Source organism: Herpailurus yagouaroundi, unplaced genomic scaffold, assembly GCF_014898765.1.
Source record: "Herpailurus yagouaroundi ecotype Mexico unplaced genomic scaffold, PumYag 160, whole genome shotgun sequence".
Lineage (NCBI taxonomy): Eukaryota > Metazoa > Chordata > Mammalia > Carnivora > Felidae > Herpailurus > Herpailurus yagouaroundi.
Genome location: NW_024412401.1, coordinates 18624038 through 18641279, shown reverse-complemented (window position 1 = coordinate 18641279; position 17242 = coordinate 18624038). Strand labels below are relative to the sequence as shown.

The window sequence follows — 17242 nt, the reverse complement described above, 5'->3', positions numbered from 1 at the left end:
TAAAAAAAAAGAGCTCCAAATTATTTTAGTGCATCTAAGAGCAAAACAATTGTTTGAAAGGTGGACTGCTTAATTTGATTAGTTATTTGTCTCCAAGTGGAAAGGAACCTTGCCCCTGAAATGCAACCAAATCAAACAGTTGCTTGTTGAATCAATTCTTCTTAAAGTAGAATTCTGTTAAACCTGTGGACTCTAGTCAAGATGAGTCTAATCTTCCTTCCTTATGGTTGTGCTGCAGACAGGCAGGCTGGCCAGGCCTTCTTCCTCTGTATAATAAGAGGCCAATGGGATTATTTCTAAGCTTCCTTCCATCTCTGACAGTCTGGTACAGGGTCTCTTGGCCTAGCAAAGCCTAAATGTGATGGGGGGAGAGGCTCAGGGCATGGCTTGGCCCTTCTCTAACTGGCCCCCTCTCCAGCCATCTAATGATGTTGTGCATTTCTCCAAATAAATATGTGTTGTGCTTTCTCTTCTTTCTTTGCCTTCATAAACAGTGTTTTCTTGGCTTGGAACACTTTCTTCCCTCTTTAGTCAGCTACTTCCTACGCATTCTTCAGGTCTCATATCAGACATTTTCTCCCATGACACTGTGATATTGTGATTCATATTAAGGAATGTGTATTTGGTCTTTGTCCAGTTTCTGGCATAAAGCTCCTAAAACTGTAGAAATTTCCTAGGTGGTGACCACCATGAAGGTGTCTTTTGTTATGTCAGTGAGGTGACTTTTGGAAAACCCCTGGGTCACCAGATGGGGGCTGGTTGCCAGGGGAATCAACCTCTTGATTAGAGGGTTGGAAATTTCAGTCCCACCCACTGATCTCTGGGGAGGGGAGTGGGGCTGGAGATTGAGTCAGTCACCAGTGGCCAATGATTTGATCAATTATGCCTATATGATGAGGCCTCTCTATAAAAACCCAAGAGGTTGGACCAGGAGACTTTTCAGGTTGATGAACAGGCTGAGATTCAGTGAGAGTGGTGTGATCTGAGAGGGTATGGAAGCTCTGTCCCTTTTTTTTTTTTTTTTTAATTTTTAAACGTTTATTTTTGAGAGAGAGGGAGAGAGAGATAAAGTGCGAGCAGGGGAAGGGCAGAGAGAAAGGGGGACAGAGGATCCAAAGCTGACTCTGAGTTGACAGCAGAGAGCCCCATGTGGGGCTGGAACTCACAAACTGTGAGACTATGCTGAAGTTGGACACTTAACCAACTGAGCCACCCTGGCGCATTGTTTTACTCAGTAGCCTCCCCCTGCTAGGCTGTGAGCTCCATAAAAACAGGAGCTTTGTCTATTCGTTGTGGTATCTCAGACCAGCACAACACCCAGCACTGCTTAACCAGGACTTGTTGAGTGAAGGAATGCATGCTAGGCTGCTTGTGGAAAGAGGGGATACAGAGGACAGAGACCAGGCAAGGCTGACAAAGGTGTAATCAATGACTCTTCTCCTGTGTTAGGACCTCCATGAGGCCATGATTGCACATTGCCCTTCATAGTGTTTGCTGCTGGCCTCTATTCTAACACAGGAGGGTGAGCGGTGAGCTTTGGAGGGACTTTAGGCTTGTGGGGGAGCAACAATTCTGGGCTCCATGTTTTTCCTACCTGAAGGGTGAGAGCCTTTTGGGGGATGGGAATCTCCAGGGAGGAGAACTCAGCCTAGCCCTGTTCCTTGTCTGTCCTTGCCTCTGCCAGGTACACACTGATGGGCTGTCGGTCCTGGTCTTGGTATTACTGCTCATATCTCACACCCTGTTCTTTCAGTGGGACATTTTTGTTGAATTTATGCATTTAAATGATTTAACTTTGAATACTTCTCCTAATAGTATTTACTTATACTCCTTTAACTTTCTAGTTTTTATTGTGCTTTTTAGTCTTTTGAGTAATTTTTTTTTTTTTTTAAAGTAGGCTCAAGCCCAACTTGGGGCTTGAACTCACCACCTGATCAGGACCTAAGCTGAGATCAAGAGTAGGATGCATAAGCCACTGAACCACCTAGGCACCCCTCTACTGAATAATTTTTAAGCCAGTTTGATCTTATTTAGTGGATGCTGTTTTACATTCCTTTTGACTCTGTCCAGCCAGTAAGATATTTTTAGCTAAATTTTGCCCTTATTGGAAGATACTCTTAAATTGTTTATATTTCTCTTCTTAGCCATTTAAAAAAATGTATCAAAATTCTCTAGTATTTTCCTTTTATTCTTTTCAGTTTTAAAACATTTTTTCTGTTTGGTTTATCCTCTCAGTCCATTTTCTAGCATTTGGTGCTAAGTTTGAGATGCTAAGGTGGTGATGTCAGGGGAGTATGTCACAACAGTGACTGGCTTAATGAGGGATTGTTGGCTCTTCTCCCTGTGCTGACAGTTCCATACAGACACATTCTTCTTTTGCTATACCCTTCCCTACTCATACTCAAATGAGATCCTTTTTGCTGTTGCTGAAGGATAATCGCCATGGTCAAGAAAAAGACTTACTCAGATTAAATGCCACTTTTACCCAGTCAGATAGTTTGGGAAATTCACAGGATAAGTTATATGAGTTGGAAGTTTATTAAGAATGGCCTCACTATTACTCAGGGGAATTGCTGAGCAGTGCCATCATCTTGTTCCAGAACAAACCAGAGCCTTCTCTAAACAACAAACCAGTCTCTGAGCATCTCACAGTCTTTGTGGAGAAGAAAAGCTTCACTGAGGGTGGGGAGTGAGGGTCTGCAACTCAGCCCCCTGAGAGTGTCCTGAAAGAATACCCAGGTGGCCTAGAAAGTCCTGTTAAGGATTATTGGATGGAAGCATAATAGAAGGACAATAGCCAGGCTGGGGAATTATATTTTGTTGACCTACTTACAGAATTAACCCGAGTACATTGATTCACCTTCTTTCTGGTCAGGAATTCAAAAGCTTGGTTGTCAGGTGCTTCTAGAACCACTAGTTCTTGTTGCATGTGTAGTATGGTCACTGACTCATGGAGGGAGACAGGGAGTGGGAGTTAGGTCAGGCATGGAGGGAGGAGAAAATATTCTGGAATGGTTTATTTCTTTCTTCTCTTTGTTATGTAAGATGTGGTTTTCCCAAAGAAACAATATGCTAAATAAAAGTTAGGGTCCCAACCCACAGAAGCCTATTTTAACCCATGTTTTTGCTGACTATATTAAATTTAATTTAGTTCAAATCAAGAAGGTAGATTTTTTTTTTCCCCTGCGAGAATAGGGAAGAAGGAAGGCTGTGAGAGTGACCCAAGTGGTGCAATTTAGAGTTTTCATTGAGCAGGGCAAAGTGTGTGTGGGGAGGGTGGAGTGGAAAGATGAATAAAGTGTGACCCCTGCCCTCAAAGAACTCACACTGTAGTTGGAGAGACAAACACACACTCAGCTAATATGTGCAATGATAATGGTGCAGGTAATGTCACACCAGAGAACAGTAGAATTATTAGTTCTAGGTGGGAACATCTAAAAGATTGTGGAAGATGTGGCCGCTGCCCTTTGAAGGATGTTAGGGTGTTAAACAGCAGAAGGGTGAGGAAAGGGTGGACGTTTGAGGCAGAGGAAAGGACTGGGCAAAGGCTCAGGATGGTCAGCTGCAGGGCAAAATCAAGGCATAGCCAAGAAGCTGCCACAGAGTATCAGAAGTGGGAGGGAAGAGCATAGGGGCAGGTGGCCTTTTTGAGTTGGTCCGAAGGTGTGTTCACACTTTTCATGTTGAATTACAGGCAGGTGATGTTCCAAAGTCTATTTTTTCTAAACAGATGTGGTCTGGCCTCAGCCCGAAGGGTTGTCTCATATATAATAATTTATTACCACAGAGAGTAAGAAAGTGATTAATTGCAAAAACATTTGTTGTATTTAACTTTCTTGGGATAGATTTTTCAAAGAGCAGCACAAGAGATGTTTTAATAGCCTTATGTCCTGTTTTGTAACTGGTCCATTCTGTAACACTGTACTTTGTGATGGATAAAGCATGTAAAGCCTTGCACTGTCGTTGAGGATACCAAGTCTGCAGGTTCTAACATGCAGTCAGGAGGAGAAGTAGAGGGAAAAATAAAGAAAGGGTCTCTAAGAAGGGTCAGGCTCAGGAATAACTTGCAAAAGATTGTGGAGATCTTATTTCAATGTCCACCTGTTTGTGAGTATCTGGACAGCATCATGTATAAACATTTTTCTTTTGGGTGTTCATGGAGTAAGGAACCTGTGGTAGGTGGTGAGAAATCAAAGTCTGACTTAGTGGTGTTTCCATGATTTCATATTACCTAGACAAGAGGCTGAATGGAATTTAGTCCTTTATTGAGGTACCTGCTTGAGCCAAGCACTTGTCCATATCTCCGTCTTCAGTTCAATTTTTCCATTGAGGAATTGAAACAGAAAACTCATGAGTAGTCTATTGAATTCCTGAAATTCCAGTTCACTTGCAAGTCACTAATAGATAGCAATATATATATATATATATATATACACACATGTTAAATATATTATAAAATATATGGTAAGATACTTTAAAGATATGCTGTTGAAATATTACAAACTAATTATTGTATATATTTAGTTTTTATTTTACCTGTTCAACATTATGCTCTTGAAGATGGACACCATTGTAATCTGATTTTGAGATATGCACTAGCAGCATCTTAACTGGGAAAATGTCCCGTCTTACCCTTAACAATATGGGCTCCATCTCATCTCATTCTTTTTTTTTTTTTTTTCTAATTTTTTTTAATGTATATTTATTTTTGAGAAGAGAGAGAGAGCAAAAGAGAGAGACAGAGAGAAGGAGGGAGACACAGAATCTGAAACAGGCTCCAGGTTCTGAGCTGTCAGCACAGAGCTGGACGTGGGGCTTTAACTCATGGACCACAAGATCATGACCTGAGCTGAAGTTGGATGCTCAACTGACTGAGCCACCCAGGTGCCCCATCTCATCTCATTCTTAAAAATACTGACTCTGGTCCCAATGGGGGGACCTTTTTATAGAAGCATTATTTTGTCTCTTGCCCTATGTCTTGCCCATGAGTCAAGAGAAAACCAACAATGTCAAGTGTTTGATCCTTGTACACATTTCTGTCCCCTCACTCTCATCTATAAGGAGGCAGCTTTTCGACTGTAGACTTCTTTGGGAAAAGTACAAATAATGTAGTTGTGTTACCAAAAATAGGAAAAAAAAAAACATACAAAACCATCCATAAAGCATGCTATCTGGCTAGCAATAAGAAATGGCATGTTAAATTATGGTACTTCTCAAAAACGGCATAATATGCAATTGTTAAATGGTAATCAGGAACACTGCATAGAAACATGAAAACATACTTAGGATATAAATCAAATAGAAAAGAAAAACACACAATTATAATACATAAGGTGCATATAGGGGAGTCCTAGAAGATAATATGATAAAATGGAAATACAGTAGTTCTATTAGGATAGTGGAGCTGTGGATTAAGAACATTTATTTTTCCTCTAACGTTATAAAGTAATAGTAACAGTGAATTCACCAAGTAAATGGTGCTATAGGTCCAGAGGGGAGATATCAATAAATAAATAGAGGTTGGATATTACAAAAGTGCAAAACATTTAAAAGAATGAATCTTCCTTCCCTACATGTGCCAGCTCAGTGGGTTATAAGACCCACTGAGTATTGGAAACATTTTCAAAGAAGCTGGTTAGTAGGGTTTGGAAGAGAGTCTCAGCTTCACCATATCTGGATTTTGTTTGCTGTGATTGTAATAGAAACTAAATCTTGAAACGGTTGTCTAAACGTGCTCCAGCTTGGGTATCTTGGCTGAATTCACACTTAAATTCAAGAAACATTTTGGAAAAAGAACCCATGTGCATAATAGATAAGAGTGTCGAACAAGAAAAAGTCAATAGAAAACATTTCAAAAATAAAATGCCTATTTAAATCAAGTTGAAATGACTATTTGGATTAACAACGAGTGAAAAAAATAACTGGTGCATACTTACATTTATGTCTTTCTGAAAGCTCTTGAAGGGAACAGGGAACAATCCTCATGTCTATTGAGTTAATATTAACAGTTTGCTGAAACAGTTGACTGGAATGAGCTGCTGTGTTTCCTCTAACAAGCTCAGACACTTTTCTCACCTTGCTTTCCTTTTCTTCCAAATCTTTTCAATAGAATGGCTGTTTTTCCTGAATACTACTTAACAGGTATTGGTTTGGGGCACTAGGCTACCTTGCTGTATATTAGGAGAAGGTTGCTTAATAGAAGACGTTAAAAATAAATCACACACACAATCACACATTTTATTCTCTCTGGTCAAAGTTCAGTCACCCAGTTAACATTTGCAAACCATTGTTTTAGCATTGCAGAAAATGCCCTCAAATGCATATTTAGATACCTTCTGTGTCCTAAGTAGGTGGATAGAAGATGAAGACTGAAGGAAGTTTCTTCTGAAAAAGAACTTGAAAATGTGATAAAATATCTTAGATTTCTAAACTAGTAATTGACTTTGGATGTGGACATTGGAATGTGTATGTGATATCAAGGAGTTTGTGCTGATTCCAAGAAATCAAAAAGTAACTTTTCCACTCCTTAAGCCATACGTAACACTATAATCATCTCTTTTCAGACCCTGTGTAGGATTTGCTGAGTGTCTGTGAACATCTCTCTCCAATGTCTTGCTATCTCTTCATCTCTAAAGGTGTCCACAAAAAACAAGCAAATTAGAAGTTTTTATTCCTAAGACAGTTATCCAATAATTTTCACCTTCATTGAAACATGATTTCCATCTTTCAAAATGCACTAGAATTATTAAGATGTATTGTGATTTTAGGAAACTCTTTTCCCTCCATGCCAAATCCAAAGTAAATTACATTTAGTGCAAAGGTATGCATTACATTATTTGGGGCTATACCAATATTGAAAAAATTTTACCCTTAATTAACATCTTCATTTTGTTTCCAGAAATGTATTTGTTGAATAAATAATATTTGGTAATAAAACAAATCTGCTTTCATACATCTACAAAATTCTTTTAAGTAGTAGCAAGAATTCAATCCATGTCATACAATTTTTATCATGAATTGCATAACTTTGGCATGAATTTTGCTGTAACTCATTTCCTGGCATTATATAAAGTGTCATTGACATAATGCCACAGAATATTCAAACTGGGAAGGAGTGACAGACACACTCTAGTGTAAGTCGGTCCCACTCCTCCTTGATTTCTGAGGAGCAGGAACTGAAGTACAAGAAGACAAAATTTGCCCAGGATCACACATCTCATTTTCTGACATTTAAGCCCTACTTAAAAAAAAAAATTATATACTTTTGATGCTGCACTTGATTTGGAAATTGTGATTTTTAAAGCCATGATTCTTAAGACTGAATAATTGCTACACTTAAAGACTTGCAGAATTGGACCTGAAATACACAAAAGAGTTTTGTCCAGAATTTTTGTCCTCAATTTCCCTTTTAGGAGAAAGTCGCTTAAACTATCTGATCATTAAAAATAAATCATCGTTCTTTGAAAGATGTAAAATATTCTGATATTCAAGATGAAATATACCACGATTTCTCTACATAATTTCAACAGGGACTAAATAGTATTCTGGCTGATTGCCCTCTTGTCTATTACAATTATGCAAGTGAAATAGAAAATACATGTTAGGATCCTATTGTGATTTTTTTTTCCTCAGTAGCAAAAAATTAAGTGTAAAATAAAACAGACCTTTGTCATGCAATGTTCACTGATTAGATGAACTTCATAAAAACTGAGCTTTAGTTAAATCTAGTATATTAATTCTTGTTTCATTGGCATTTATAGTCTTTGTGAATGTTGAATAAATGTACAAATAATGACACTTCCAGAAGTTTAACCATGGCATTTTATGTAAATTCTGCGTAAAGTTCAAGACTAATGTATTGACTTCATAGTTTCCAGGTTTTAAAAGGCATATAAGAATAGTAATTACCAGTACATATCTCCCAGAAAGGTTAAAGACACTTGTATACATATGTAAAGCCCATTTTGACTTGATGAACACAATTCTAATCTATGAAAATATTATGTCAAGTCATTTTGCACCTGATGAGGAAATTATACATGAATGATAGTAAATGTTAAAAAACACTTAAGATAAAGACCCAGTAAATCAATTTAAATGAAGAGTTTGAGAACTAACATAGCCATCTAAAATTGTTAGTTTTTTTACTTAGCGGTTCACACTTATTTTACTTTATTTGAAATCTCTGATCTTGTCAGAGGATAATGTCATAAAACTCAATTACATAATTCAACTGTTTTTAACTCCCCTTTCTCCAAAATCCACCCCACCTAAAGAGGGATGTAGCTTTTCTATCTTGACTTTTTTTCCTTCAGCAAATAAATATTAAGTGTGAAGAGCTTTCACCAGAGAAAAATCATTTCATATAATGAAGCACTAAATTGTTTTGTCTTTCAATTTATTCAGACTGAAAGCAGCTCAGTTTCCCTATGGCAAGCCCGTGTATCGTTTCATGGCTGATATCTGCAGCCCACTCTAGATTTTTCTTCCTTTTAGCAGGTGCTGGGTAGCACTTTCTGGGTTACCAGAAACATCCACTTTCTGGATGTTTACAAAACATCCAGCATGATTTAGTTGTTAAAAAGCAACTGGAATTGCTTCCTCTCCTACCAGATGCCTCTTCCAGTGTCCTTAACCCTTATCACCCTTCCCTAAAATATGTCCCCAACATGCCTATTTACATGGCTCTCCGGAACCCCAGGTTTGCATATCCATCACATACCAAGTCAATTTCTAACTGTGAAGGCTGTTGGAACAGGGCAGTTTCCTTCCCCTGGAAGCTGAGTGTAGCCACGTTTCTATCAACAAAGCGACTCTTGTATGCAAAGCTCAGACTATTGTCTCGTGGTCCCACCTGCCTTGACTCTGATTGATGTAACAACAGTATCTGTCATAGGGACTGTTCTGCTTGTAGGAGCAAACGATGATACTGTCCTGGGGCACAAAGAAGATGCTGTCCTCAGGCTCAGGGCACTCAGATCTGTCCCAGGCTGAGCATTTGGCATCCAAGGCACTGTAGGCTAAGGAACTGCCTGAGGGACAGTAGCCGTCCAGGTATCTGGATGTCTCTTCCTGATGCCCACTGTGGACCAGGCTCTGGCATTCTCCTTCTTCCGTGGGTGTGGGGGTGGTGATGGAACTGGCCACAGGCACCTCGGTCTGCCCCTGGCGGGGAGGCTTTCCTCTGAGGCCCACCTTCTTAGCCAGCTCATCTGAGCTTCCCTTGCCTGACTCCAGGTCTGAAGGGGTCCTCAGCAGTTCCACCACCTCCTTGTCCCTGGGTTTCCGGAAGCAGGGCAACTTGCGGGCCCACAGCAGCTCATTTTCCGGCCACTTAGTGCATCCCTCAGTTTTCCTGGCCAGGGCAATGGCTGCAATGCCTGGCAGGCAGATGGCTGGCCCGATGGCCAGGAGGGGTATGTTTCCCAGAGTCTCTCCTTTCATCCCAGAGACGGTGAACATGAAGCCAAAGACCAGAAAGACACTGACCAGGGCTACCACTAGCCCAGTCCTTGGGTTAATGTCATCAGGCCGCATCTTTCACTCCATCCAGGTTGGGGGCTGCTTGCTGGCTAGGGAGCAGCGGTCCTCCCTTCTGTCAGAGGCAAAACCACAGTGGGTTAAAAAACAAAAAACAAAAAACCAAAAACAGAAAAGAAAAGAAAACTGTCAATTTCCCACCCACCAACTCTCTATCTCTCATACTCTTTGTCTCTCTCCACTTGTCTGTCAATCGCAGTCTCTGGGTCTCTATTTCTTCCTCTGTTTCTGTTGCATGCTCTCTTGCTCTCTCTCGTTTTCTAAGTCTATCTGTCTCTTATTATTGCAGCTTCTGTCTCTTTCATATAAACATCCACCCACTGGGGTCACTGAGATACCTGAGGTTTCCTGCCGTCTCCCAGGAGCAGGGAAAGAAGCCAGTCTGAGTCTCCTTAGAAACCTCCACAACAGCTGTCCCCTCGGCTCTCTCCCTTGTTTCTGGAAGGAAAGCCTAGCTTTCCCCACTGACTCTGCATCCAGGAGGTGGGACGTGAGAGTGCGTCTCTCCCAACAGTGCCCGTCGGTCTCCAGAGCTCTGGGAATGGAGTGACAGCACAGCCCAGCGCCCGACTCTGCGCGCAGAGCATCGGGTGCTGGAGGGAGGAAGGACTTAGTCTGCGAAAAGAGGGAAAACGGCGCGCGAGTCTGGCCTCGTTACATCACTTTCAGAGCAAGCTCAGAAACAAAGAAGGACGCGCGGGGGCGCGAGGGGTTCAGACCCCAGGGAGAGCCACCCGGGCAGACGAGGTCGCCCAGAGCCCAGTCGGGGCGGTTGGAGCAGCTGGAGTCCGTTCCGCCGCTGCCCAGGAGGGCTGAGCCGGACGGCTGCAAAGGCCTCCGTGCTTGGGGAGGGCCGGGGGGTGCGAGGCTGTCGCGGGGCCGGAGAACGGAACTCCAGTCGGTTTGCCCACGGGGCAGCCTGGACTCCGAGTTCACCGTCCGAGGGCCAGAGATGCTAGCTGGAGATATCCCTCGGGGACCTGGATCTTTATCGAATCACAAATCTAGGTGATCCAACCCGACTGACAGCAGCTCCCAAGAGGTTCTCCGACTGCCCGTCTCTCAACCTCGAGGCTGAGGCTCTCGGGGCTCAGAGGGCTGCACTCCTCCAGGGTCCCGCCGCCCGCGGGCTGCTCTGGGTCCGGGCGCTGGGCGGCAGCGGCGTGCAAAGGCGCTCCAGCAGCAGCGCGGGCTGCGCCGCCGCCGGAGCCCACAGGACGCCCAGGCTGACACAGTGGTGAGGAGTGGGTGTCAGGTCTTGCTCGAGACTTCTGGGGAGTCAGCAGAGCCTTTCCCCCTGGTCTTCCAGCTCTGGACCCTGGTGGGAGTGGTTTTGGAGCTGGGATCCTACTCCAACACTGCGGTGGTGCCAGCCAGGCTGTCTGGGCTGAGGAAGAAGGGCTCTCTGACCCCGGATCCCTATCCCTGCGAGTGGCACCTGACACCTAGCTAGCGAGGAGAAGTAGGGGCCTTGACTGGGTAGGTCAGGCCGAACAGTCCGTCCTGCAGCTCCAGCTTTGGGGGATTCTCTCCTCCCTTGCTGAAGCTGCCTGTCTGTTCCCACTGCAGTGGGGGGGATGGATTCTTCTGGCCCCAGTGGCAAGACTGGTTTGGCTGTGGTTCTTCAACAAGGATGTTCATTTAAGCTAGACGGGGAATAGTAAGTAAGGAAGAGAAAAGAGAAGGGTGTATACTCTTTCATGTCAAGGCACTGCGGTGGAAAGAACTTTGAAAGAGCTGTGACATCCAGGCCTTCCCCTGCTTAAACAAGCTGTGTGTTCTTGGGAAAGTGACTTAACCTTCCTGACAGTCAGTGGACTCATCTGCAAAATGAGAATAGTACTACCAAATATGTGGGGAAGCATCATGAGGACTAAGAAAATGTAAAACTCTTAGCACATGCTTGGTAAGTGGTCCTTATTCACAACGTGGTTGAAATATATATTTACATATTATGTCATAATCAATGTAAGGCATGAGCCAAATCATAAAGGGCCTAACTGTGGGGCTAAGGACCTTCAGTTTTACCCAGTAGGCGATGAGAACCATGGAAATATGTTCAGCAAGGATCAACACAAAAGTATTCCATTTTTGACATGGTGACAGCCGATTAGAGGGCAGGTTGCAAGGGGTAAGGGTAGAAGCAGGGAGACCTCCCAGGAGGACAGTGCAGTCAGCCAGGCAAGGCATGATAGGGGGCTGAACAATGTGGGACTAGAGGAGGTTAGAAGAAAGTGAATTTGAAGCATAGTTAAGGGGAGAGTCAAGTGTCTTGGATCCGAGGAAGTAAGATGGTAGTAGGAGTCAGCGTTGACTCCCATGTTTCTCACTCATTCAGCTGAGTAGATCAGGAATCAGACTCATAATTTTCCATGTCATCTATTGTGTGTGTCTTTTGTACTCATGTTCATTCGATAGCTGCTGTATCTGTGGATATAGAATCATTATTTTGGGAAAGAAAGGGGAAACGGCAAAGGGTTAGAGTGAGATGCCAACTGTTTGACCATTTGTATCACTTTTTCTTGACAGCCTTACCAAGTAGATAGACATCTGCTTATATCCCTTGGCCAGAGGGATGTCATATGGGCCACCTCTAGACGCAAAAGAGCTTGGGAGATCACAGTTTAATTTTTAACCAGGTTCACTGCTACTCTGAAAAACAATAAGGATTTCGTTTGCAAGGAAAAAGAGGAGAATGAATATTAATTAAGGAGCATCTTGCGGGGTGTGCCACAGTTATTGAACACTTACCTTCTTGAAACCCTTTCTTGTCTTGCCTTTACTGACACCATTCTATCCCAATTTCCCTTCTATCCTCTTGGCCACTCATTCATCAGCTACTTGGTAATGTCATCTTTATTTTATTTATTTTTATTTTTAACAAAGTCCTGGGATGCTGATCTTCTGCTGGCTATGTCCCTGTTGCTTCCTTCCTGACTTCTTTTCCCACTTTATAATAGTTTTAAACACCAAGTGGATAGGATGACAACCCCTAAATTTATCTCATTAACTTTGTCCTTTTTCTTAAGTTTCAGATTTGTAATACCTAGCTGTCTGCTTGATATCTGTCTATATGGTACACAGACACCTCAAACTCAACATGACCCCAGTTGAGCTCATCGAATTTCCTTGAAACTTGCTTGTTCTCATTTGACCCCAGCTGAGATGTTTGCACCTGTCCTCTCTTCCTTCCTCTCCCTAACAACCTGCACCCTGTAAGTCACCCAAGTCATCATAGTCTTACCTCCTAAATCCCTTGATCTTCTCCTCTTCTACCTGTGGCCTGACGCAAATCACTTTACCTCCCTGGGTTTTAATTTCCTGTGAAACAAAGGCTTTGGATGAGGGGCTAGCTGAGGTTCGTTTCAGCTCTACCAATCCATGCTTCTCTGAGAGTCACTTCTGCAGGGTCGGACTGATGTCTTTGTTGTGTAGGTGCTCTGACAATAGTGCTGGAAGCCAGTTGGATTTTACTTTTTTTATTTTTTATTTTAACATTTATTTATTTTTGAGAGACATAGCATGAGCAGGGGAGGGGCAGAGAGAGAAGGAGACACAGAATCCCAAGCAGGCTTCAAGCTCTGAGCTGTCAGCACAGAACCTGACGTGGGTCTCGAACCCATAAGCCGTGAGATCATGACCTGAGCCGAAAGTCAGATGCTCAACTAACTGAACCACCCAGGTGCCCCTCCCCCCAAGTTGGATTTTAAATAAGCAATGTTGCTGAACAGAGACCTCTATTCACTTGTACAATCATCTAATTCCATTCTGACTTTTAAGCCATGCAGTTTATCTACTTAAGCATTAGATAAGAGCCATGCATAAAACCACAGGAAACTTCAATTACTGTTTAGTTATAAGCCTGATTCTTGAAGCAGTTCCTTCTTAGAGGTAATTTCAGATGGTCTTTGAACAGCAGGTATACTTGCCCAAGCCCAGCAGCAAAAGTGAGTGTGTGTGTGTGTGTGTGTGTGTGTGTGTGTGTGTGTGACATCACTCAGGGTCACAATAGTCAGAGCCAGAAACAGCATTCCTAGTATTTAATTCCTTGCCTGTACAGGCTGATTGGACTAGGATTTTAAAGCCTTAAGCAGTTCTTGTAATGCTGTAACCATATACAGCTATGTACAAAAGCTTTTCATCAGAAAAGAAAGGAAATTCAGGTTAGAATGAGGCTTTGGCATGTGGGTATTTGAGAAGGAAATACAGAACCTTTTATTTCTGAAATTATAGAAATCATGGGATGCTGGAATTTGAAGATACTTTGTAAAATATCTACTCTAACCCCCTTTATCGTTCAGGTGAAATCCAGAAAGGTTGTGTCTATGCAGTATTACTTGAGTATCTATTATGTGCTTGGCACTGTGCTGTGGATACAAGTCAAACAGGATATGGTCTGCCTTTATAGAACTCACATTCACAGAGTTGAGATGGGTGTATTAGCAGGACAGGATAGATTGTGCCGTGGCAACGAAAGACTTCCAGACCTCAAGGGCTGTATTCTCATACTGCATGTTTATGATGGGTCAGCTGCAGCCTTGCTCCATGTTGTCTTCACTCTGGGATCCAGGCTGATAAGGTAGCCTCTATTTAGGACATTCCCCATTCATTGAATCCACGCAACTCAGCTAGAGGCCCTGCACTGGGCCTTCACTGTAGTGGATACTCCCTTGGCTCCTCTAGCTATGCCCTTCTTTATAGACCAAAGTGATGTGCCATACCTGCACACCTTCCTGCCCTTTCTAGACCATGTGATAGGTACCTGGAAACCTAGAATCCCCTGCCCAAACAGTCTATACTTGCTTCCAGAGCTTGTGCATAGTTCTTTGCTAAGTCCATCCTCCCAAGTGTTGTGAAGGTGTGCACATCCCTAGGCCTGTGGGATAGCTAAGGGACCACTGTGTTTTGAGTATGGATAAAGCTCTGGTATGCAAGATGGGATGTCTAGACTCTGCCTGTCAGCCCTTTCATGGTTTAGAATAGAACCAGGGATGGGAAGAGAAAGGCAGCATTCACTTTATTTTTGCCTAGAAACTCACACACGTTAGAAACAGGCCTGGTTGGATGTTTTGGGGAAAGGAAGGAGAAGTCCCAACTGTTTGACAGGCTCCTTAGCTGTGCATAGAAAATAGACTTAAGGCAGTTCAAGAGCAGGGAGACCGGTTGGGATACTTTACATCTGTCCAGGTGAGAGATGATAGTGACTCAGACCAGGGTCATAGCACGTGGCAAGAAGTGGGTCAGATTCTGGATGTATCTTAACCTAAGCTGACAGTATTTACTGATAGATTTGGGATGTGAGGGAAACTGAGCAATCAAGGATGATTCCAATACTTGAGATTTGAAGTGGGAAATCAAGAACTTGGATTTGGACATGTTAACCTGATATGTCGAACTTGACAATGTTGATAGAGTTGGTGTGCAAGTCTGGATTTTGGGAGAGAAATCTGAGCTGGAGATAATTTCTGGAGCTGCTGGGATATGGCTAGCATCTAAAGCCCTGGAGCTAATGAGATAACTTAGGGATCAAACATTGATAGGTTTGAGAAGTCCATATACTAATTACTAAGGAACATCAACTTTTTGAGGGTGGGGAGATAAGGAGGAACTAGCAAACTAGCAAGAGACTATGAAGAATTGACCAGTGAGGAGAGAAAATGAAGAGATGTCCAAGAAACAAAAACGAAGAAAACATTTCAAGGAAGGGGCAATGATTGCATCAACTCTGTTGCTACGTCAGATATGAAAAGGGCTAAAAAGTAACCACTGGGCTTAGCAACGTGAAGGTCATTGGTGACCTTTAAAAGAACAGTTCTGGTGGAGTGGATGGGGGTGAAAGTTTGATTGAAATGAGCCCAAGAGAGAATTGGAGAAGAAGATCGGATAAGGAGAGGAGAGATAACTCAAATGAGTTTTGTTGTTAAGGAGAATAGAGAAATGAGATGAGACCCAGAGGTGGTCATGTGGGGTCAAGAGATAAACTTTTTATTTTATTTTTTAAATGTTTATTTATTTTTTGAGAGAGAGAGAGCAAGCGGGGGGTGGGGGTGGGCAGAGAGAGAGGGAGACGAGAGAAGGAATCCCAAGCAGGCTCCACACTGTCAGGGCGGAGCTCCACGTGGGCCTCGAACTCACAGCGAGATCATGCCCTGAGTCGAAATCAGGAGTCAGATGCTTAACCAACTGAGCCACCTACACGCTGCGTTAAGAGAAAACTTTTTAAGAGATGGGAGGTCTCTTAGCATTTTTCCTGTAAAGATGTAAGATGTAAATTTAAATGACCTTTTTTATCCATTAATTTTGTAAATATAAAAAATAATACCAATAGTAGGGGACAGCGTGCTAAGATGAGCACTTGTATATGTTGATGGTGGGAATGTATTGGTAATAATTCTTTTTTTTTTTTAAGTTTATTTATTTACTTGAGAGACACAGAGACAGTGCAAGTTGGAGAGAGATAGAGAGAGAAAGTGAGAAAGAAGAAATCCCAAGCAAGCTCCGTGCTATCAGTGCAGAGCCTGATGTAGGGCTCAAACTCACGAAACTGTGAGATCATGACCTGAGCTGAAACCATGAATCCCACGCTTAACCAAATGAGCCACCCAGGCGCCCTGGTAATTCTGGAGTGGAAGAAACGTGTCCAGATATGGCAAGAGCCTTAAAAAAGTTCATACCTTTTACGTGATCATTATGTTGAAAAATGTCAATAATTGGCGTGTATTGATGGGGAGAACAGACCCAGGCACTATCTGAATAAATTAATTGGTATTTACTTATCTCAAGGTGTATAAGGAGGTCCCCACAGCTTCACTAGGGGGCACACAGGTGGGGATGGTAGTGTCTGAGTAAGGGAGGGTCACATTTGACTCTCTAGAAGCAAAAGAGTTTCTCTCTAGGTTTACCATATATACATAAGGCTTATTTTCATGACTCAGATCCAGGCATGCTCATAACCTGGCCCCAAGTCTGCTGAGACCACCTGATATGACAGCAGAGTACAGTTCATGAAGCATGAACGAAATCATTATTATCCTTGTACTCTACTCACCCGCACAACTGGTGAGTACTTTCTTGAACTCCATACTATGGAAACAGAATAGAGGCTACTTTGTGGAAATCTCTGAAAGTCAAACAAATTACGACTTTAGACCAGCTCATTGTCCAATACCATAGCCATTAGCCACAGGAGGTTATTTAATTTTAAATTAATTAAAATGAAATGAAATTAAAAATCCAGTTTCTCAGTTGTGCTAGCCACATTTTAGGTGCTCAGTAGTCATGTGTGGTGATTGGCTACCATACCAGACAGTGCAAATATATAAAGCATTTCATCATCACAGAACATTCTATTGGATAGTGCTTGTAGGGCTTCTCATGATCTGTTTGGCTCAGGCATTATGATTCTAGCAGTCTTTCCTGTGGGAATAATCAGTGGTATAAAAACTATTTATGTACATTAGTAGTAAAACACTGGGAAGCATTGAAGTGTACAATAACAGAGGAAAGGTTATGTATAGTACAGTGCATCCAGAGGAAATATTGTGTATTCAGTTGAGGGAATATTATTCATCCATAAAATTATATTTTAAAGATTTTTTTAGTGACCTATGAAAATGATCTCAATATAAGGCTAATGAAAAAAACTACTAATAAAAAGATTCTGTTGAAATAACTTGAAAAAATTCTATATTTAATAGGATCC

The 17242-nt window shown here is 42.3% G+C and overlaps 1 protein-coding gene across 2 annotated transcripts; it reads right to left on the bottom strand.

Annotated features, from left to right (window-relative positions):
- Window positions 1–6223: 6223 nt before the first annotated feature.
- TMEM215 (transmembrane protein 215) lies at window positions 6224–11389 on the bottom strand. Of its 2 annotated transcripts, none has more exons than XM_040481454.1 (2): window positions 9879–11389; window positions 6224–9595 (listed from the first exon to the last, which is right to left on the bottom strand). In XM_040481454.1, the coding sequence occupies exon 2, from the start codon at window positions 9535–9537 to the stop codon at window positions 8830–8832; it is 708 nt and encodes a 235-aa protein (XP_040337388.1). In that variant the 5' UTR covers window positions 9538–9595; window positions 9879–11389; the 3' UTR covers window positions 6224–8829. The 2 variants fall into 2 exon arrangements, with proteins under 2 accessions (XP_040337388.1, XP_040337389.1); XM_040481455.1 differs by lacking the exon at window positions 9879–11389 and adding an exon at window positions 9706–9865.
- Between the last annotated feature and the right edge of the window lie 5853 nt (window positions 11390–17242).